This window comes from Sinocyclocheilus rhinocerous, unplaced genomic scaffold (genome assembly GCF_001515625.1).
Source record: "Sinocyclocheilus rhinocerous isolate Xijiao unplaced genomic scaffold, SAMN03320098_v1.1 scaffold874, whole genome shotgun sequence".
Taxonomy (NCBI): Eukaryota; Metazoa; Chordata; class Actinopteri; order Cypriniformes; family Cyprinidae; genus Sinocyclocheilus; species Sinocyclocheilus rhinocerous.
Genome location: NW_015658511.1, coordinates 244,945 through 267,681, shown reverse-complemented (window position 1 = coordinate 267,681; position 22,737 = coordinate 244,945). Strand labels below are relative to the sequence as shown.

The 22,737-nt window shown below is 35.7% G+C and overlaps 4 protein-coding genes across 6 annotated transcripts in view; 2 read left to right on the top strand and 2 right to left on the bottom strand.

Annotated features, from left to right (window-relative positions):
* Positions 1-1,313: 1,313 nt before the first annotated feature.
* On the top strand, positions 1,314-10,545 carry LOC107722324 (RILP-like protein 1). The gene is made up of 9 exons (XM_016530637.1): positions 1,314-1,387; positions 1,513-1,534; positions 1,618-1,768; positions 3,319-3,437; positions 3,697-3,942; positions 5,270-5,440; positions 6,190-6,344; positions 6,940-7,044; positions 9,579-10,545. Exons 1-9 carry the CDS (start codon positions 1,314-1,316, stop codon positions 9,712-9,714), a joined length of 1,179 nt encoding a protein of 392 aa, XP_016386123.1. The 3' UTR covers positions 9,715-10,545.
* Positions 10,546-12,354: 1,809 nt separating this feature from the next.
* Positions 12,355-14,631, bottom strand: LOC107722323 (U11/U12 small nuclear ribonucleoprotein 35 kDa protein-like). Its single transcript, XM_016530636.1, has 2 exons — positions 14,610-14,631; positions 12,355-13,147 (listed from the first exon to the last, which is right to left on the bottom strand). The coding sequence occupies exons 1-2, from the start codon at positions 14,629-14,631 to the stop codon at positions 12,399-12,401; spliced, it is 771 nt and encodes a 256-aa protein (XP_016386122.1). The 3' UTR covers positions 12,355-12,398.
* LOC107722327 (N-lysine methyltransferase KMT5A-A-like) lies at positions 14,135-18,989 on the bottom strand. Its single transcript, XM_016530640.1, has 7 exons — positions 18,796-18,989; positions 17,280-17,436; positions 16,985-17,186; positions 16,230-16,317; positions 16,085-16,144; positions 15,812-16,002; positions 14,135-14,965 (listed from the first exon to the last, which is right to left on the bottom strand). The coding sequence occupies exons 1-7, from the start codon at positions 18,802-18,804 to the stop codon at positions 14,755-14,757; spliced, it is 918 nt and encodes a 305-aa protein (XP_016386126.1). The 5' UTR covers positions 18,805-18,989; the 3' UTR covers positions 14,135-14,754.
* A 38-nt stretch (positions 18,990-19,027) lies between these two features.
* The window catches only part of LOC107722333 (protein strawberry notch homolog 1-like), a 21,388-nt gene continuing 17,678 nt past the window's right edge, over positions 19,028-22,737 (top strand). Inside the window, exons 1-4 of one of the 3 annotated variants that reach the window (XM_016530653.1) lie at positions 19,028-19,373; positions 19,945-20,056; positions 20,367-20,483; positions 21,765-21,866. In XM_016530653.1, the coding sequence (XP_016386139.1) occupies positions 20,370-20,483; positions 21,765-21,866 (216 nt within the window). In that variant the 5' untranslated portion in view covers positions 19,028-19,373; positions 19,945-20,056; positions 20,367-20,369. The remainder of the gene's footprint in view (positions 19,374-19,944; positions 20,057-20,366; positions 20,484-21,764; positions 21,867-22,737) is intronic. The other 2 variants (XM_016530655.1, XM_016530654.1) reach the window with 2 other exon arrangements.

Genomic DNA, 22,737 nt, shown 5'->3' with positions numbered 1-22,737 from the left:
AGTCAATTAAATCTGTATGTGTGTGTGTGTGTGAGAAAATATTCAGATCATGTAACCCCCTTTGTAATCATTAACATTTTCATAAGTAACTGTAATTTAATTGCACATTTTTAACAGATTACAGTTACATTTATTTTGTAATTAAATTACGTAATTTCGTTGTAACTAGACTAGTTACTCCCCAACTCTGATTATAACTAAGTATAGCGTGTCAGTCACTGCTTGACATGTTCTGTCAACTACCCGTTCATACTTTGATCTAACAAAGGCAATGAAAATCCATTCACGGATTTACCTGTGTCCACCGTTTTATAGCCACAATGAGTTAAACTACCCAATAACTATGGTAAGCAGTGTTTATGACCAGTATTGTAGGTCAGTGTGACGCTTGACAGTGATTTCACAGCGCCCTCGTCTGCCGCTGCTGTGCGCATGCGCGGTACGTAAAGCGCCGCTCTGAGGAATAAATAAGGGCAGGGAATGTTATTTTAATTATATATGTGATTAATTAGATTAAAAAAATTATAGCTTGACTGCCCTAATATAAAGTGTATATACATTGATGTCCAAAAGTTTGGGCTGTTTTTTAAAGACGTTTCTTATGCTCAACATTTATTTAATAAAAAATACAGTAAAACAGTAATATTGTGAAATATGATTACAATTTCAAATAACTGTTTTCTGTATTAATTTACTTTAAAATGTAATTTATTCCTGTGATGCAAAGCTGAATTTTCATCAGCCATTACTACAATCTTCAGTGTCACATGATCCTTCAGAAATCATTCTTATATGCTGATTTATTATCAATGTTCGAAACAGTTTTTGCTGCTTAATATTATTATTTTTTGAATCTGTGATATTTTTTTCATGATTTTATTCAAAATAGAAATCTTTTCTAACAATATAAGTCTTTACTGTCACTTTTTATCAGTTTAACAGATCCTTGCTGAATGTATACTGCTTTTTTCTACTACTTTTAGTACGTATGAACGTATATACATTGTTTTTCTTTGCTTAAGTTCTTTGCCAGTGGTGTTTCAGAACAAAGCAGTGCATGCATGGGAATTTCTAAGTTCCTGTCTGGTACAGGAAATGATGTAATCTTAACCACAGTCCATCATCATCACGTAACATCGTGTCCACTGGGACAGTGAGCAAATATGCAACAAATCCTAATCTTATGAGGCTGATGTAAATGTACTAAGGTAGTACTATAATACAGTGTGGGGTCAGATTCTACTGTGCTAATACTATGGTAACTTGATGTTTACTGAAGGATTGCAAAATTCTTATACTATATGTTTATTTACATGCTACTTCAAGATGAAGAAGAATACTGTGGTTTTACCATAGGTATTGTAGCACATGAGAATCTCACACAAATGTAAGAATAGAGTAAAAACATGAGTGTGTGAATATAAGCAGAGTTATGAATGCAGCTTTTGTCTGTGTCCTTCTGTGAAGATGTTATTATGCTCCTGCTTTGTGTGTTTTTGCTGATTGTTTCAGACATTACGTAACTCCAGTGAAGGTCAGCGGTTAAATACACACTCGTCTATATTTTATGAGCCGCTTCTGAGATGTGTGTGTGTGTGTGTGTGTGGTTGTGAACAGGAGCTGGAGCTTGTGGAGGATGTGTGGAGAGGAGAAGCCCAGGATCTGCTGTCCCAGATCACACAGCTGCAGGAGGAAAACAAAACACTGCTCAACAACCTGTCCGTCAAAGAGTGTCCAATGACGGAAGAGGATATACAGAAACAGGAAGGTAGTCTTAAAGCTCAGGGTTTGGAAAAAGAGAGCTTTGTGTCAGCCTTACACTGTCTGGAAAACAATATCCCACAATGCACCACGCTTCAATTCCATGACCTTCCATTTCTAATTAGATGGAATACAACCTTATTTGACAGCCAAAACAATATATTTACACAAAATTGGTTTACAAATTTCGGAGGTTTTAAAATTTCGGAGGTTATACAGGGTTTCGTCAGGTCTCAGTGAGCGCAAGCTAGATTCAAGTGATTATTATGTTTTGAATATGGATATTTTTCTTACAAAAACGCATCGATTCGCTACAGAAGGCCTGTCTTCCTCAGTATTTTAATATCTAAACATTCCTACATCAAGATATATTTACTTGAGATGCTAAACAAAGACAATGAAGTCTTGTTTTCTGAGAAACCAAACCAAATTAAGTGAGTTTATGCTTCAAATAAGAACAAACATTTGTCAGTGGAGTATGACTTGTTCCCTTTGAATTAAGTGAGCCCTTACTTTGATCATTTTGATCACTTTCACAGAAAACAAGACTTCTTACCTGAAGTAATGAATCTTGAACATTTGTACGGGGAAACATTGAATTTAAGTGAAATCAAAAGTAAGAATTTTATTTACTTGGTCTTAAAAAGTCTTAAATTTACTTTGAAAAAACCAGCAGAAATGCTGTGTTAATTGGACGTCACTCACATGAGACATATCACATAAATAAAAGTATTTGTTTGCATAATATATTTGTGTGTTCTGTGTCTCTTTACTATGTATATATAAATACACACACATACAGTATATATGTTGAAAATATTTACATGTATTTACATGTCTATATTTATATTCATATAATTTATATTATATATAAATATATTTAATGTACGAACATAATATATTTTTCTGAAATGTATACATGCATGTGTGTGTATTTATATATACATAATAAATATACACAGTACACATACATATATTATGTAAACAAAAACTATTTTGGATGAACTTTTATATACATATAATATACATATACATACATACATACATACATACACACACACATATATATATATATATATATTTCAATATATGCAGTGCTTTGTAAATGGCTTTGTGTGTTTTATAAGTGTGAGGGAGGAATTAAAAATATTTTTTAAGGTAACACAGCTTAAGTTGTATTTAGCTCTAAATATTCCTTTAAGGCATGTGACATTACATTTCTAGGTCATGACAAACGTGAAGTGTGTCGGTGGTTGTGTGTCAGATTCTCCGCATGGACACACATCTATTTTAGGAGCAGCAACATGGGCTCTCAGTCAGGAAGTTATTTGCTTATAGCGTCTGTCAGACTTCTTATGTCTGTCCTTATTTCCAGTGACCTGTCCCATGCAAAACAAAAGCCTCACCCTGAAACTTCCTGCATGCTAATGTGTCGATCAATAATGTCCAATATGTTATTGATTATACATGCCTTATATTTTGTTATTTCCTTGAATGTCGGATCTCTATGTAATAAATGATGCTGCATGTGCTGATTTTTTCTATTTGTGATGCCAGGCATGACCGAGAGGGAACGGCAGGTGATGAAGAAGCTGAAGGAAGTTGTAGATAAACAGCGAGACGAGATCCGTGCCAAAGGCCGCGAGCTGACGCTCAAAAATGAGGACATTGAAGCGGTAAAGAGCCATGTTCTTGCTGAGCAAATCCTATTGTTAGCAGCAGTCAATGCACAGACATTATCTCAAGGAAGCAAGATGAAGAGATGTCGAAAGCCTTCATTAAAATCAACAACTTTTGCTGGAAAAAAAAATATTGCCTAATAATATCATAGCCTAAACATCTGATGAAATCACAGTGGATCAGAAGTGCATAATGTGCACATAATGTTCATCATATTGTGGAGGTTTAATGTGGCACAAATGGCGTTTCTTCCAGCTCCAGCAGCAGTTGAACCGGCTGATGAGGATCAACCATGACCTGAGGCATAAGATCACGGTGGTGGAGGCCCAGGGTAAAGCGCTGATCGAGCAGAAGGTGGAGCTGGAGGCGTCTGGTCAGGCACGGCAGCAGGAGATGGGTAACCTGCGACAGGAAGTGTCCCGTCTTAAGGAGCGGCTTAAAGAGCAGGGCAAGATCAGTGCTGAGACGGAGGAGCCTGTAGGACCACCTTCACCTGCACAGGTACATGAATGTAGATGGGTGCTGCATTGATTGTGTCGGTTTTTCACATGTTTAGAAACTCATGAAATCTCTGACAAATAGATTATGAACTGAAGTTTTCCATTGCATCTTTGCTTAATTCCAATGCATTGAGACACCTCAGTGTTCAACTGCAGCATTCAGTCATTTCTATTTCTATTTAAAGGAAGGAAGTAAGTGTGATCTAAAGTGTCAGGATCTTCACATGGTGTCCATAATGAGTCAGAATGAAACATCAATGAGTCACAGTCTCATAGAGGAAACAAGGATGAGAATAAAAATCAGTGGACAGTGTATATGGCTTGGTATGCAAGTTGTATGTATGAATTGAGGCTTCCACTTAATTGTGAACTTTTGGGACTAATTGAGGATGTTTAACAGTGCATTAGTCTTTGTATGATTTAATTTAATTATTAGCAAAGCTTACCACCTTAATATGAAATATCACATGTGAGTGAAAAAGTGTTGGAGCCTAGTGGTTTTGCAGTTTGAGTGCACTATATTTATTTACACTACCTTTCAAAAGTTATTTAAAAAAAATAAGAAATTAATACTTTTATTCAGCAAGGACGCATTAAATTGATCAAAACAGACATTTATAGTGTTACAAAAGATTTATATTTCAAATAAATGCTTTATATTCATCAAAGTATTCTAAAAAAAAAAAAAATTTCACAAAAATATGAAGCAGCACAACTGTTTTCAACATTGATAATAATAAGAAATGTTTATTGAGTAGAAAATCAGCATATCAGAATGATTTCTGAAGGATCATGTGACACTGAAGACTAAAGTAATGATGCTGAAAATTTAGCTTTGCATCACATGAATAAATTATATTTTATAATATAAAAGTTATTTTGATTTGCAATAATATTTCACAATATTACTGTATTCATTGTATTTTTCAATGAAGTAAATTCAGCCATGGTGAGATGTCTTTCAAAAACAAAAAAAACCTTACCAGCCCCAAACTTTTGAACGGTTGTGTATCTGTTTAGAGGAACATGTAATCAAATTCAACATTTTAGATGAATCACATTAACAGAAAAAAAAAATCATGGTTAGTGATAGTTTTAATCTCTTTTCTTTTAATCTCTATGTAGCATGAAAAAAAATTGCATTGTTTTTTTTGCAAGGAAATGTGAAAAGAACAAAAACTCCTTTGCTGAAAATTTTGCTGATTGTGTTTTTATTACTCTGATTTTGTGCCATTTTGTTCAGTCGATTATTTTGAACTATTTACTCAAGCAAACTCTCCCGATAAAATGTTGGTTGCAATTTGCAATCCACATGTCTGTGACTACAGTCGTCTAAAGCGGCCCCTTCCTGGGGTCAGGATTTAGCTTCTGAGCTCCTCGCTGGGGGCCTGGAGATAGAGGAAGGTCCCCTCCATTTCATCCCCCACACCGGGGCCCCAGGAGCCCTGACAGATGACGGTGAGGAGGAGAAGGACGATGAAGAGGCTGCGTTTTCATGGGTAACCCTGCAGCGGCAGCTTCTAAGGATAGCATGGAGTGTAAACTAACACCTGACCCGTATCTGCGTCTGTTTGCACGAGTCACGCTAGGGCGACAACAACCCCGCAGAGTGTGCGACTGGTTCTGTACCAACATACAGCAGACTGTAAGAGCAGTGCACTAATGACTTCAGTCCTTTACACAGGTACACACTCATTGTGAAGAGTGTCGACTGGTGAAAGTCTTTCATTGTTAAAGCAGCCTGCATGTGTGCAAGTGTTTGTACTGAATGCAAACCATGTGACTGAATCAAATGTTAACTCGATGATCATAATCATATGATGATGGATCATAACAGAGAGGTTGCGGTCTTGTAAAATAAAGCACTGATCATATACTGTTGTACATTAACAGCAGTGAAATCATAGGCCAGTTGCATAAACTTAGCCACCATGTTAAGACTGTGTCTAAAGAAGTAGTTTGACCAACAAGCAGTTATCAAGGGGTAATCAGTCTTACTTTTTCAATACAAATAAGACCAATCTACCTTTTCATAACTGAATTAAAAAAGTTATGACCAGTCTTTAAGAAAAAGAATTAGATGACTAACTTTTTAAGACTAGTCTAAACGGTTTATGCAGCCAGCCCCAGGTGATGTTTGTGTTGTTTTGTGGATGCTCTGATGCAACTCTAGTTTAAACCTCCTCAGCAGGCAGTTGCTCAGTGTAAAAGCGAGTGTAAATGACGGTGTGTTCCTGTCATCCACCAGGAGGCGCTGTGTGATGACGACATATCCTCTATAGATCCAAAAGACCCGAACCGCCCGCGATTTACCCTGCAAGAGCTGCGTGACGTCCTGCATGAGCGCAATGAGCTGAAAGCTAAAGTCTTCATGCTGCAAGAGGAAATCGCATATTACAAAAGGTCAACCATCTTAATACTTTAAGCCAATCAGTCATATCTCTTTAAAATAAAAAATAAAAAATAATTTATGAAATATATTACTGTTATATATCATTACTTTTAAATAACACTATATTTATGAAAGCTTGTTTTCGCACGGCATAAAAAAAATAGAAAAGTTAAATGCAATTTTTTTTCTTGCAGTTCTGAGAAAAAAGTGAGAATTGTGAGATACGAATTCACAATTGCCAGAAAAAAGAATTGTGAGATATACATTCACAATCACAAGAAAAATTCATAATTGAGATAAAAAGTCGCAGTTACCTTTTTTTACTTTTTATTCCATGGCAGAAACAAAAAAAATTGTGTCCAAATTGTGAGTTGTACACTTGCAATTGCGAGAAATTTTTTTTCACAATTGCCTTTTTTACTTTTTATTTTGTGGCAGAAACAAAAAACAGAATTACAAAATGTAAACTCAAAATTCCGAGAAAAAAGAATTGCGAGATGTAAACTCAGAATTTGGAGAAAAAAGTCCAAATTGTCATATGAAATCGCAAGTGTGAGAAAAAACAGAAATATGAATTGCTGACTTATTTTTTGATCACGTTTGCAGTGACGAACAGGAAGAGGAAACAGACACGCCGCTCCCAGATGCGTCTCCAACCCTCAGGCCAAGCTCGCGCTCCAACTTTCAGCCCGAGTCGGGGATAAAACGACTGTGCGTACTGCTACAAGAGCCAAACATGTACACACACACACTTATATTACAAACATTTAGGACCAGATTTACTAAACAGTGCAAATTAGCATGAGAGCACAATCCCATAAAAGCGCCGATGGGAGTGGAAAGTTCTGTGGGTGATTTACTGACAATGCACAAAACAAAGAACACAAATGCAGTCAGATCATTTCCACAATAACCAACGCAAGTTACCAAGAGCAGTGCAAACACACAGAGCCAATGATAGTAAGGTGTGTGTAATCTACTTCCAATACAGGCGCAAAACCAATAAGAAATGCTTTTTTGGGCGGTAAATAAAGGCACAAACACCAGTAAATTGACTAGCGCAAACCTTAGTAAATCATGTTGCGTGATTCATTTAAATACTCTCCTCCCATAAATTTTGCGCCTGAAAGGAATACTCCTACAAATGCATATGCAATAAGGTCAGCTGCAAAAAGGACTGTTCATGCCTTTTTATCTCTTATTTTTCACTGCGTGTCTTTAGTAAACCCTAACAGCAGTGTTTAAAGCCAAAAGAGAGGGAATGCGTTGGCACAAGCTGTTAGTAAATCTGGCCCTTATTCTTTAAAATCAGCATAATTTGACCCCTTAGTGTTTTACAACAGCCTTTGCGTCAGGAGCACAAATATGTTGCCCGAAAATGTTTTCATTTATTTATGAATTTGGAATGTTTACAAAGGTATGCATTTATCCAAAGCAACATGCATTGCAGTCCAAGTATGCATTTTATCAGCGCATGCATTTCCCTGGGAATTTTGAGCTAAAGAAAGCACAAGTTACATATTGACTAAACTGCAGCTTTATAGCTTTCGAGTTTTATGACATGTTATGACACATGTTGGCATCCATGTACCCATGTTTTACTAAAATCTTAAGGCATGACCATCATTAATGCTGCCATATGCATCTGAAATGCTAAAGACTAAGCAGTAGGATGTGACCAAATGAAGCAGAATGATACTACAGGTGGTTCTGGGTGTTTCTTCTCTTTGCTCAACTCTCCATATCTTTGCCTCTTTGTAACAGGATCTTCATTAATTATATATATATATATATATTTTGCATTCTGAGATAATTTTTTGTTGACATTTTTGACGTTAATCATTATGACAATAAAAGCACAAAGTAATTGTAAATGCGAAAAAAATGTGCATACACGTGTGTGTGTGTGTGTGTGTGTGTGTATATATATACTATCTGTGCGACCAATCAGCAGGAGGATCGTTAGAATCAGCCAGTCAGAATCAAAGTCCCGCGCACTCCTCTAACACTCGTGCTGCGCAGTAACAGCTATATAACATTGTTTCTGTATACTAGCGACTAAAGAGTGCTTTATAGAGGCGAAGGGAGATTAAACGCTTGATTATCACTGCTTGAATGAGCTGAAATGTGTCAAGCAAGAGCACAGATACACAGCAAACATTTGTGAGATGCTTTTTGTAACTTTAGATCTGGACAGACCATAGTGAGACTGTAGGGATGAGGTTATGGTACAATAGTTTGAAATGTGTAGCTCATATTTCATGCCAAAATTTAAAGAATATAGACATGTAAATACAAATAAATATTTTCAAAATATATACTGTATGTGTGTGTATTTATATATACATAATAAAGAGACAGAACACACAAATATATTATACAAACAAAAACTTTTTTGTATGCGATTAATCAATTGACAGCACTAATATATATATATATATATATATGCATTCTGACATTATTTTTATGACAATAATGATGCAAAATTGTTATATTTAGTGTCAAAGGAATTATAATTAAAATATAATACAATTAGTAAATTAAAAATGCATAAATGTTTGCTTTCTGACATTGTTTTTATGACATTACAAAATGATGCAAAAATTATTTGTATTCACATTTTTTAAGGTACAGTGTTGAAATTATTTTATATTTTATTTTATATTAGAATTTATAAAATTCGGATTTTATATTAGAAGACATTATTTTTATGACAATAATGATGCAAAATTGTTATATTTAGTGTCAAAGGAATTATAATTAAAATATAATACAATTAGTAAATTACAAATATGCATAAATGTTTGCTTTCTGACATTGTTTTTATGACATTACAAAATGATGCAAAAATTATTTGTATTCACATTTTTTAAGGTACAGTGTTGAAATTATTTTATATTTTATTTTATATTAAGATTTATTAGAATTTATTTTTATTTAAAAAAAAAAAACTCTCCAAACAGCAATTGTTTGTTTTGGAAATAATGCAAAAAAATATATAAAAATCGAAATTCTTATTTTTGTCTTTTGATTTTGGTTTGAAATATATTTCTTTGTGCAATGTAGCATAGCCATAAACTGTGCATTATTATCAATAGAAAATTACACTTGAAATGTTCAAAAGTAACATAGTAAACACAACCCATGAACTCCAAAATATTTATGAAACAATCTAGTTTAATAAACATCATTTAGGGACACATTCATGCATGACAATGCAAACCAATTGTGTCTTCCATTCACAGGTTTAGCTTCTTTTCCCGCGACAAAAACCGAGGCTCTCAGAGGAGGATGCCGCAGATGGGTGACGGCTTCGGCTCGTGGGCGGGGAAAGAGGACGTGTACACAGAACAGGCCCAGGAAGCATTACAGCACATGTAACGAACACAACGCTCCACTAACCGCTAACCTGCACCATGTGACCGTATGCCACGTTTACGCTCCCTTTCATGGTCACTTTCACAGCACTACGTCTGCAAGCAGATGAGACAAGAGCTCACAAAGGGAACATGGGGGACGGGGCCGTTTAGAGTTACTGATAGATTGTGGCCCTCACCTTCGCCCAGAGATACTGTGAGGGAGTTTTATGTGCCTATTTTGTTCGATAGATAGACATTTTATTGCTATTGCAAACGACAAGTTACTGTAAGTAGACGAATAGATTTCAGACAGTATTCTGATGACGTTTAAAGAGAAGATGCCTTCAGTAGATAAGATACATATCTATTTTTAATTCAAATTGAATTATGAGTGAAAATATGCACATGGCTGAAGAAAAAATGTGAGATTTAAATTGAGTTGCTACGCCCAGGCCAGAGATTGTCTGAAAAGGATGGTGGCCTTATATGTTGAATTATGTTTAAAACTTTTTTTTTTTGAAATTGCACAGTAGCCTGATTCTTTTGGCACACAGAATTTAAAGGAATATCAAGTATTCATTTCTACTGACATCCTTTATGTCATGCTGTGTTATCACAGAAAATAATTTTAACTTGTCCCTCAGTTTGTAACAACAAACATTGTATTTAAAGTAATGTATTTGATATAGAGGTGTATGGGGCAAAACATTAAGATCAGAGAAATGTGCCTCTCAAAAAGCCCTTTTATTAACTCTCATGTTTTTGCAGTGAATTGTGTTTTGTAGGAAGAGGATACTTTACCATTCAATGTAATGTAAAAACAGTAATATTGTGAAATATTAGCACAATTTAAAAGAACTGTTTTCTATTTGAATATATTGTAAAATGTAATTTATTCCTGTGATCAAAGCTGAATTTTCAGTATCATTACTCCAGTCTTCAGAGTCACATGATCCTTCAGAAATCATTCTAATATGCTGATCTGCTGCTCAAGAAACATTTCTTATCAATGTTGAAAACATTTAGCTTCAAAACAGTTGCTTCATATTTTTGTGCAAAAAGTGATAAATTTTTATCAGTATTTTTGATGAATAGAAACTTCAAAAGAACAGCATTTATTTGAAATAGAAACATTATAAATGGCTTAGCTGTCATTTTTGATTAATTTAATCCATTGCTGGATAAAAGCATTAATTGTTGATGAATAGAAACTTCAAAAGAACAGCATTTATTTGAAATAGAAACATTATAAATGACTTAGCTGTCATTTTTGATTAATTTAATCCATTGCTGGATAAAAGCATTAATTACTGAACCCAAACTTTTGAACGGTATTGTATTTACATATCAAAACTGTGTGTATTTCAAGATTTCTCCCATTGCAATGCCCCATATACTTCTATTGTGCATGCGTTATCACATGATTTATTTATTTTTTTTACAAACTGAGTGGCAAGTCGGATGCATTTTCATGGTAATTGACAGCATGTCACAGGTTCTGAATTTAAGTCTTTAAACCCTGGAATCATGAAACAAATCTTTAAGTGCATCATTAAGTGTTTCTGCAGCGCATTAAAGCAGAACAATATTAATAATCCATAGCTTACTATTGGCAACTGAAGTATCTATCACATGGCAGATGCAATTCACCAGCGGTTTTGCATTGCTTGAATGGTGCTTTCACTGGCAATAATAGAAGGTTTGAGTGAAAGCATGGAAATGCGTGACTATGTTAACGTGTGTTGATAAAGGCAGCTTTGTAAGCTAGAAAAATACATGCCTGTGGGCCTTAAATCAATTGTTGAACAGCTAGTACTCCACTCAACTGAGAATGTTATCCAGCAACAAGAACTGGATCAAATGCATCATTATAAAAGATTATGCATACCTCATCTCATTGTGTGTTAAACTATTTTATACCATGCATTGTAAGAAACTGCAGTTCTTCATTTTAAACCTCTTGAGTCATTGAAACGTTATTTGTAGGACAAATTATTTGTTCTTTATAACAAGCCTAATTAATGAAATTCAATTCTAAAGGGAACATTTTCTGGTTCAAAAATGAACATTTTGTCATTCTTTACTCAGCTTAATGTCATTCCATTTTGTATGAGTAAATAATGACAGCATTTTCATGTTTGAATAAACTGATTTCAAACTAAATTCACTTCAATGGGAAAAAAAATTAGGTTAGGTTCAAAAGAAGTTTCTTCTGCTCTCCAAGGCTGCATTAATTTGATCAAAAATACAGTAAAGAGTGTTATATTGTGAAATATTACAATTTAAAATAGTTTATTTAATTGGAATATATTTTAGAATGTAATTTATTCCTGTGATCAAAGCTGAATCTTCAGCATCATTCCTCCAGTATTCAGTGTCACATGATCCTTCAGAAATCATTCTGATATGCTGATTTGCTGCTCAAGAAACATTTCTGATTAGTATCAATGTTGAAAACTTCATATTTTTGTGGAAACCATTTTTTAGGTTTCTTTGGTGAATAGAAAGTTTAAGAGAACCACATTAATTTGAAATAGAGTAGAAACATAAATGTCTGTACTGTCACTTTTGATCAATTTAATGCATCCTTGCTGAAAAAAATGATCTTACCAACTTCAAGCTTTATTGTTTAGATAAACTTTTATTTCAAACTAAATTCACATCAGTGGGGGAAAAAAAAAAAATTTGGAATAAGAAAAGAAAGCTTCATTCTCGATCTCTGTAAGAATCTCTGTGTCTTCTGTCTTCCTTTCTGTTGGAGTCTCTCTCTCGGCTTCGGTCCCGGTGGTGTTTCGGGTCTCTTTTCTCTTTGTAGTTACCTCTATCATTCCCTCGATCCCAGTCGCTTTTCCTCTCCCGCCATCGCCCGTGTTCCCTATCTTGTTCTTGGTCTCTTTGTCTTTCCTCCCTCCCACTCGATGCATCCCATCTATCAGCTGATCTGTTCTGGGGCATCATGGATGTCAGATTGATGGGCTTTCGGAAAGGTCTATCCCTGCCTCCAAACCTCAGCTGACCCGATTCCTTTTTGCCTCCTTGGCCTCCTCCGAGTCGCCGTGGAATCCAGCCTTGGAGCGTCCGCTCTTGTTCGAAGTCCACGATGAGTTCGTACTGGTCCACCACCAGCTTGTTGGCGTCTCTCCAGGCTCTCTTCACCGAACGCTCCTCCTTGTACTCGACGAAGGCATAACGCTTGGAGAAACCCGTCACGATGTCCCGGACCAGACGTACCCTGCGGATGTCTCCAAACTTGGAGAAGACTTCCTGGAGCTTGTCCTCAGACGTCTGTGGATTCAGGCGCGCCACGAACAGCGTCAGGTGAGGGTCACCGGTCACACCCTTGTTAGGCTGGTAACGGGCCATCATGGCCCTCCAGACGGCTTTGTCGTGGGGCTCCAAATCTGTGCCATCGATGCTGCCCGCTTTGAGAGGCCTATTCTGGTGGGGACTTAAACCTGAATCCACACAGACTCATGGGGACTCGTGTCATGGTGGGGACCTAAATTGTGGTCCCCACGGGTACAAAAGCTTATAAATCATACAGAATTAAGTTTTTTGAAAATCTAAAAATGCAGAAAGTTTCCTGTGAGGGGTAGGTTTAGGGGGAGGGTTGGTGTAGGGCAATAGAATATACGGTCTGTACAGTAGAAAAACCATTACGCCTATGGAGAGTCTCCACAAGGATAGCTGACCAGACTGTGTGTGTGTGTGTGTGTGTGTGTGTGTTTAAATAAGCCCCAAGAATTCGTGGTTTACTGTGAATTTATAAAACGGATAGTTCCGGTCCTTGATTCTGATTGGTTGAGCCATAATCGAAGCTGTTGTAAATTACTCTACAAACATACACCTTTTGTTTACGTCTGTGTGTTGCTCGGCAACCACTTTGTTGCAACCACAACCGTTTCTGAGGAACTACATTGTTTGGCGGAAGAATAATGTTTTTATTAATATAATTATATTTTATGCTGTTATAAATTAACTGTAAACCACGGCTTCACGGGGCTTATTGCTTTATTATAACAGTTAAGGGGCGTTGTTATGCACGACGCGAAGCAGAGTTTCACTAAATAAAACAGAGCAAATAAAGTGTAATGATATTAATATAAACAGTATTCTTCCGCCAAACAATGTAGTTCCTTAGAAACGGTTATGGTTGCAGCCATAGATATATATATATATATATATACACGAATATATACACATATTGAAAATCAGGGGTTAATAAAATTTTTGACATAAAATGGAGATTTATTCTTAGACATTCTGCTCTATTTGTAGGCCGCTAATTAAATAAGCTCATTTGTGACATTGAAATCATGCTGAGAACATGATCATCAGGTTTCAATGAAGTCAGCTGGAGTGCTGCTGTCATGTAAAGAATATATAGGATTTGGTCCAGACTTCTGGACACCACGGTATATACAAAAACAAAGGCAAAGCACTGCATAAAATCATTTATTTAAACAATGCATCTACCATCTCATACAGATTGATTGGAACACAATCAGTCAGCTTTTGGTCATCAACACTCAGTTTTGTGTAACAGGTACAGCTTTGTTCAAGTTAATCACGACACACTCAGCATTGTACAACGGTAACATTTTCAAATGATATCAAAGTTTGGTTTCACATTCCAGTTTTCTGAACCTTTTAAAATGCAGCTCCTTTTAGCATCACCGGTTTTCTGCGTCAAACAAACGTTTGGGCATTATAAATAATTATTGCTAAGCCTCTAACTACCTTACATAAGATTAGATTAAGAAAACTCTTATAAAAATGCAGAAAGTTGGACTATAACTGCATGCTTTGGAAGCACTGATCTACCAATATATAAAATATACAAAAAGAAATGTGCCAAAACTAGCATGTCACAGAGCAGGATAAATATCTTAAAAGTAGGACACGTCGAATATGTACCGCAATCTAACGTGTTTGACATGTTAAGTCACTGTGTGACATACCCATACACTTACTAGCCCAAAACATTCTGTTTACTAAGGCAATAATTACATTAAAAACTGTCTAGTTAAGAAACAAGGTGTTTTTCCCTCCTCTCAGTACATTAATGCTTCAGCCACGGGTGAGCGTCTATCGAAGCTTTACTGCGGTCGCCGTAGTCGTAAAGAAGTTCTTCTCCTTCCTGGATGTCTCTGGAGGCCACGAGGATAAGGTGAGGTATTCCATTAATATCATGGAGTTTGGTTTGACAATTGCCGTTTTTACTGTGGTTAATGAGCCTTCCCAATCGATCCGACTCCTTCGTAGCGTCCACACTGTCGGGGAAGAAATGTGCTAGATTTCAGACAGCGTTTAAAATGCTGCGGTTTCACTGCTCAAAGGAACAGTTCAGCCAAAACAATTATTCACCCTCAGGCCTTCCTAGATGTAGCGGAGTAAATGAGAAATTTAGCATTACATCACTCAGCAATGGATCCTCTGCAGTGAATGGGTGCCGTCAGGATAAGAGTCCAACCAATGGTTTGACATTTAAAATGTCTTGATGGTTTTGTTTGTTAAAAAAAAAGGAAAGTGCACTGGAAAAGATGTCATTTTAATGATAAAAGACTGTAAAATGCTACAGTAAAACATTAACTGGTTAACAGTAAGTTTCCTTACTATATACAATAATAAAAAAAAAATCTAATGGGACATTTCATGTAGTTTTACAGTAAAATACTGTTACCGTTTTGGAAGTGAAAAAGAACAAGCTATCTTATTGACAGTGAAAACCATAAATTGACATTCCCAGAATTTCCTCCAAGACACTTTACATTTGTTGGTTTTTCCTATCAGTTATGTACATTAGGGTTTCATTACTTTGTATGTTGTTAAATTACTGTTTATTGTATTATTTTAGTGTCATGTGTTACCATGATGGTGTTTTGTATTTGTATGAATATATCAGCTTGTGGAAAAGCTATTTGTGATGAGAAAGTAACAATGAATCAAAGTAAATTTTTTATGGTGGTTGTCAGTATATTATAAAGGTACAAAACAGACTTTAAGTTGGTAAGTTAACATCATATAATTTTTTTTGTGTGTAAATTTAGGTTTAATTTGTAAAATCTGAAATGTTGCTACTGTATTTTTTTCCCCCCCACAGTGGGTGTGGTACCTACCAATATGTTTTGCTGAGATACTGGAAGTAATACATGTAGCAGCCAGTGGTTGGATCTTGTGCGTATAAAGCCTCCCTTTTTTTGGCGTCCGTTATCTGCAGCAGATCTCCATGATACTCCACTACATACTGGCCTTTCTGGAACTTCTGTGTGGCGAAAACTCCCCTGCCCTTTCCTTCAATGTATCTAACCTGTCAAGAACAACATGAAGGTACGCTTGCGTCCATCCAGCAGAGTTCATCATGAAACTGAATTCATCATGTCCAAAATTACCATCATTCCATTCTCAATCCCATTTGTGATCAGCATGTCTATGCGCCTCTTCTCTTCACACTGGTGACAGAAAACAGGCATATGCATTAATATTATAACTTTGGCTGATGTAACGCCTATGAAAAACACAAAATCTGAGCACTACCTTCAGTTCACTTTTGCTTTTTCTGGAGCTTCTTCTGATGGGGAAATAATCTGTAACCTTTCGGCTTTGAGTGCTCTTGGTATCAGTACTGCAAGACAAAAATTGATTAGTGATACAAGAATGTCAAGAAAGAAGAAGAAAATGTTCATAATACAGTAATTTTATATACTGTAGACATTAGTAATAATGTTAATAATGTGCAATGATAAATCATTCACAAAATATAGAAACAAGTGTGTGTGTGTGTAAAAAACTTTATATAATATTTTAGTATCATTGATATGCCATTATTAATGATACTAAAATAATTTTGAATATATTTTGAATTAGATTTTTATACTTTGTTTGCATTTTCTTTTGTTGAAATTAAGAATTTTGTTGTGTGTTTGTCATTTTTATTAGTTTTTGTAATTTATTAGCATTTCTTTTTTTTCTTTTTTTTTTGTGGTTTTAGTACTTAAACTAAACAAAAATAAGAAATACCTAAAATAAGTTTTTTAATATGACATTTTATTTCAGTTCATTTTTTAATGTTTTAGTTAATGATAATGATAGATATATATCGTTTTGTAAAATAAAATTGATAAAGCAATCTTACAATAATTAAAATGATTGCTATATCAAAAAGCTAGACGAGAAAGTTGCTCATCTAGTAGCTGAACAAAATTGAAAAAATAATAATAATACCTTCAATTTTTAGGCAAAAATGTTAATAACCTTTCTGTGATTGAGATTCAAATACATCACTGACTTACATTCTCTTTGTAGATTTCTTTACTTTAACTGTTCGACAGGCTCGTTTCCTCTGACTGGGGGAAGTGATGTCACTGCTGGCGTGGATGTATGATGCAGTGCAGTGCAGCTGATGCGTCTGCTCCTCGGCTCTGTGCACCAGCTCTTCATTCACAGCCATTTTTGGGAGGATGAACTCACCATTTACAGTACTACCTCTCCTGGCTGCAATACACACAAATGAATGACTTGCAACAAATTCAGTGAACGTGACCAATGTCAAGAGACAGATCGTGCACTTATTTCCTTCTTCCTTACAATCTCCATTCTTCTGTGGCTCATTTTGCGTGCAGAATAATTGTGAAGTTTTGCCGTCCTGGATGAGTTTGACGGAGATGGCTTCATGATGCTGTGATTTGGAGCTGCTGCGCTGTAAGAGACGGTGAAATGGCGAGTGTCCGTTGCATATGCCGTCCTGCAAAACAGTGAGATTTAGAAAGGAGGCGCCAACTGGCTTGAGTTTTCTGATTTCTGTGTACATCAAATTTTGGTTTATGAGGCATTAAATAATATTTAAGTGTAGTAAAACGTGGTCATGTATTTGGTATCCAATGCAAATAACAGACATGACAAAGCACATTTTGTAGTCAAAATTTACACACTGTTAAAAAGATTTAAAAAAATGAACAAAGAACATGGTGTATGTTATTATAAAAAAATAAAAAAAAACTACATTTAGTGTAGCCTAAATGTTTTATTAAAAAATTCCTTTGAATTATTATTAGAATAAATTGTAATTTCCACATATAAAACATTGTATAGTGTTTTTATTGTATAGTAAATTAATATACATTATATAGTTTTATACTTTTTGTAAAAACTGAATTATTTCAAGAGTTTTGTTGTCATTTATATTAGTTCACTTTTTAGTAATTCTGTTCTGCATTTGTTTTTTATTGTTGTTTTTTTTTAAATATGTAGTCGTAATATTTTTTATTTTAGTTTGAGATATTTTAGTACTTAAATTCAAAGTAAACAAATATGAGAAATGTAACACGTAAATGTATATATATATATATATATATAAAAACTGCATAGATTGTGTAAATATAGAAAATGTAAATATGTTAAGAAAAACGCTCTGAATTATAATCTAAATCTTAAAGTTTACCTAACATGTTAATACATATCTAAAAGTGTTTTTATTCCATCTCAGTTGGTCTTTATATATTTTTATTCTTTAATTTATTATTTCTATTATGAATATTTATTATGGGTCTTGTTGTATTTGTATGTGTGCACTGGAAAATTCCTTGTGTGGCAATAAAGATCTTTCTGATTCGGATTCTAATTATTAATTATAAATAATATAGAATATAAATAATTGTGAGAAGCAGTAGTAAAAAAGTAATATTTATCAGGAGGCGACTAACCAAAAGTAATTTTCAAAATAACTAATATCCGTTAACCGAGTAAACATGTAATTATAGTGATGTAACTTTAACATGTTATTGAGTTGCTGATCACCCTCACATTGGGCCTGTAAACAGCTGCGCTCGCGCGGTTTATAATGTTGTACACCGCAGCGCTAGTGTTCTTTTATCTGCTTTAAACGTCACAATCAAGTGTACTAACACACACACACACAGCCACACACACACAGCCACATCCATTCATACAAGTTATCAAACAGCAACAGAATGAGCCAGTGGAGCTCGTGTGTTTCTGATGGAGAGTTGAGGTTAAGAGCAGTTTATAGAAGCATCGAAACACAGTCTGCTATCAGACCGCGTCAAATAATCATCCTCCGCGAGGAAGACGCCGTGTAACCTACCCCGTTCATCTCAGTGCACTTTCTCTGCGAGCCTTATTGTTTTGAGGCGATGGTCAGGTCCGGTCCAATGTTTTCTCCTCTGCACTTCTGTCCTTCTAAACGGCGTGGAACGAGGACATTCACAAACAGCTCCGTGTTCACGACGGGGGAAAAAACTAGAAACTTCAGAGCTGTTTTAATTAATGCTCCTCCATCCGAGCATATAATTAAACACCTCGATACATATGGACGGACTCCGGGGCTTTCTGAAAGATGGTTGTAGGTCGGCTCTCGACAGATGCTCCGCGACGTGTCATCCGCGTCGCGTCTGGAACATTTCCGAACGCAAAATCGACTGTTTTGTGGGCTGCAGCGTCACGTGATCCGCACGCGCCTCGGGTAAAGATGGCGCCCGGCGGTTAGAAAACAAGCAGCGCGAGCAGCGGCGACATCCTTCACTCCGCCGCGACGTTTGGGATCCATAGAAACCGTGTGGAGTACGTGTTTGACATACTGGACATTAACTGTCAGACAGCGGGTTTGCTCTGTTTTTTTTGTCACGCTCACAATTCCCGTCGGTTTAGGGCCGCTAAGCAAAGGTATGTTGAGTTTTATTGCGGTTTTTTTGCGTGAAAGCTGAGGGAGTCTTGCGCTAAGCAGCTAACCTGAGGCGAGCCGTTAGCGCACTTTTGACAAAGTCACTGACAGGAAGTATTCGCTCATATGTCATTTTTTGGCACTTATTCCGCTTGTCAGGGTCCTTGGGATTATTTAAACCCGGGTATAGCCTATTTAAAGAGTGTTTTGACTTCTCTTTTGATGTTTAAGGTTGATGAAACGAATCGTGAGGAAAATTACGTTAGCTAGCAGCCACCGTAACCAAGACTGAGGAGCTGTTTCAACACATGCAGCATTTTTTTTTTTTTTAAATAGTGAGACAATATTTTGATGTTAAAAGCGTATTTATATTATACACTAATGTTATAATGTGTCTTAACCCAGGATCTGTTCCTCGGGGAAATATTTAACATCTCCGCTGAATATTGAGGACTCGAGAGCAGGACGTTTAGTTCACCGGCTGTCTTATGTTGTGTATTCACAACCGCCAGGTTATCATCTCTCAACGTTTTGATCATTTCGGAGATCATTATAGTTTTCTTTTGCTTTTAGTCTGGTTTCTAAACGTGCAAGCTGATTGACATCAACGTCCAGCAGCAACGTCAGACCAGGAAGTATCTTGTTGGATCAGTTTTGGCAAGCACGTGTGGAGGTGGATGTTGTGGTGAGCCATTAGCAGCATTAGTTTAGCACGTTGTTGCTCTTATGAGTACATTTCTTGACAAATTAGTGTTGTTTAGGGTTATGTGTTATGCAGTGTTCAGTCGCAAAGTTCTAACATTAATAGCATCCAACAGCATGTGATGGGAAAGATGTGATCTTTAATTGGGGGGTTATGTCATTGTCTTTATTAAAGATGTGTGTAGTTTAAGAGGACGTTAAATTACGTCTTATGTTAGATAATAAAAATGGATGTTTAGCAAAAGTAGAGTCTCTTTATGATGATTAATATTATGGTTTTCTCTGCCCTTTAGACGATGGATCCTGGACAAGATTTGCTTCTGGCTGCTCTTAGTGAAAGTGGAATCTGCCCTAATGATCTGTTTGATGTTGATCCTCAGGACACACTTCCACTCCCTGCTTCACAACAGGTAATTTAAAACATACATGCAACATGGTTTACTCATTTTCACGCAGTTTAGTTTTTCCCCCTTAATTCAAACCTAAGGCTGGGTATTAACACAGATTTTACAAATCCATCTGTTTAAAATATCTAATAGTCTGGATGTGTATCTGGTACAGTACATGTTAATTTTTCGTAAGAAAACTACGAAACTAAAGCTTTAAACTATACAGGCCTTTTTTTTGAAGGCCTCTAACACTAGCTTGCTCTTTTTTTCTATTGTATCTGTTTTCTTTTTATTTATTATATAATTAAAAAAAACATGCTACGTGTACTGCGTTAAGCTAACTGAGACTTGTTATAGCACTTGCATATCATTGCTCTTTTGTTGATTTTGATTGCTTCCATTTTCCTCATTTGTAAGTCATTTGGATAAGTGTCTGCTAAATGACTAAATGTAAATGTACAGGGAACCTGTCAGTTGGTACGTTAATGTTAAAGGTTAAAATTACATTACATTTTATTGCAATTTAGTTTCAAATATACAATTAACATTGTATACAGAAATTTGAGTTGCACATAAGACAATTTTTATGTAAACTTCTTAATTATATTAAAATAGTTTTACTTAAATTTGTTGTTGAAATAAAATAATTTGAACTTGTTTTACTTGTGGATTTAATCAAACCTACATTAAGTATTGAAGAACATATAATGATTGTCATATACTGCATATATTTAGCAAAATACTCCACTCTTGAGTTGTTTTTCTAGCTAAGTAATGGATATTGAATGGCTTTCCTGAGGTGAATTTTGCTTTGTGTCATTTTTCTGCAGTTGAAACACTGGATTGAGCGATTACATGTCTTCTGATGATCATTCATATTTATTTTGTGCTATAACTAATAGTAAAGTGGAAGGGATGATTGGTTCACATGGCGCTTGAACTGAGGCCCTACAGCGATCTGTTACAACATATTAAAAAGCCCCAAAACCACATTTATTGTTTGAATTTTGTGATAGAATTAACATAATTTAAAAACTGAGATATCAAAAGCAACAAAGCACAAACCGTATTGAGCTTGTAGGAAGTGAGGCTCGCTACAAATAATGTTTAGTGAAGTTTTGTACATGCAACAATAGAAAACCGCATAGATTGGGATTTAAGAATCAATATTGGTTCATCAAAATGATGGTCAACCCAGACCTACTAAAAACAAAGCTGAAATTAAAAGCATTCTTTCTCAAAGTAGCACATTTGATGATTAACAAGTGATGATTGAGTCGTCTTTTTTCTTTTCCTTTTCAGTCAGTCTCATTAAATGCACTTGACATCGGTCTCAGTAATGAAGCTTCTGGAATTGTCAGGATTGAACCTACAGTACCACCTACTCCTACTGTCACAATCAGGGTAAGCATCACTAACGACCTAAAATCTAGTTCAGATTGCAGCTTATTCTGGCCAAGAACCAATGTGATTTTAGTGTCATTGAATTACTATAATAGTTATTCGTATTCGAAATTTTCTTTTTTTATTTTCCATCTTAATTTTAGTGAAAATTTTAGTAATTTTATCTTTTTGTAATTTGTTGTCTAGTTTTTTAATGTCAATGTAGTTTTTATTTTTTTTTAAGATTAAGGCAGCGTATCCACCAAAGCGTTTTTAGCCAGCTGAAAATGCCAGGCACTCTGCTGAAAATGCTCAGCTGTGAGTGCTTGAGAGCGCAGCGTTTTTTTTTTTCAGTTGAGACACTGTGGTTGCTATGATATGGAATATCCACTGAAATAATATGGCAAATGCATTGTGAATTAAATGTTTCTCCAAGCATTATTTTTCAGAACAATATTACGGTAGTCTGGCAGTTCCATTTGGTAAAGACACAAATACTCATAGACAAGCAATATTGGCTGCGTTTACACTTGGCATTAACATGCGACCTGTATCCGGATGTTGTCCACATACACATTGAAAAGACAAGTGTAAACGCGCTTCTGATCGGAATGTTATCCGATCAGTGTGTCCTGGTCCAGAGGTAGTCGAGGACGGATTGTGATCGGTTCTCAGTGTAATGTAAATGCAATCCAGCCATCGAGTCTGCATTTGCAGGTCGACATCACGCAAAACGCCACCCCCTCTCTCCCGAACTGTCAGAAGAACAGAGCGCTAGTGAGACTCGTACATTTATTTTGATTTGTAAAATGTCCCGGGAGTGAAAATAGTTTTCAAAAGAAAACCCACCACTTCAGGTCGACTTTGCACCGCAGACTTATTTAAATATTGC

Coding starts and splice junctions, on each gene's coding strand:
- LOC107722324 (XM_016530637.1), top strand. CDS start 1,314: ATGCTACTTCAAGATGAAGAAGAATACTGTGGTTTTACCATAGGTATT. Junction 1,388..1,512: donor CATGAGAATCTCACACAAAT/GTAAGAATAGAG, acceptor TGATTGTTTCAG/ACATTACGTAACTCCAGTGA. Junction 5,441..6,189: donor AAGAGGCTGCGTTTTCATGG/GTAACCCTGCAG, acceptor GTCATCCACCAG/GAGGCGCTGTGTGATGACGA.
- LOC107722323 (XM_016530636.1), bottom strand. CDS start 14,631: ATGTCAAACACGTTAGATTGCG. Junction 13,148..14,609: donor GTCAAACACGTTAGATTGCG/GTACATATTCGA, acceptor GTGTGGATTCAG/GTTTAAGTCCCCACCAGAAT.
- LOC107722327 (XM_016530640.1), bottom strand. Junction 16,145..16,229: donor AAAGCAAAAGTGAACTGAAG/GTAGTGCTCAGA, acceptor TTCTGTCACCAG/TGTGAAGAGAAGAGGCGCAT. Junction 16,003..16,084: donor GGATTGAGAATGGAATGATG/GTAATTTTGGAC, acceptor TGTTCTTGACAG/GTTAGATACATTGAAGGAAA.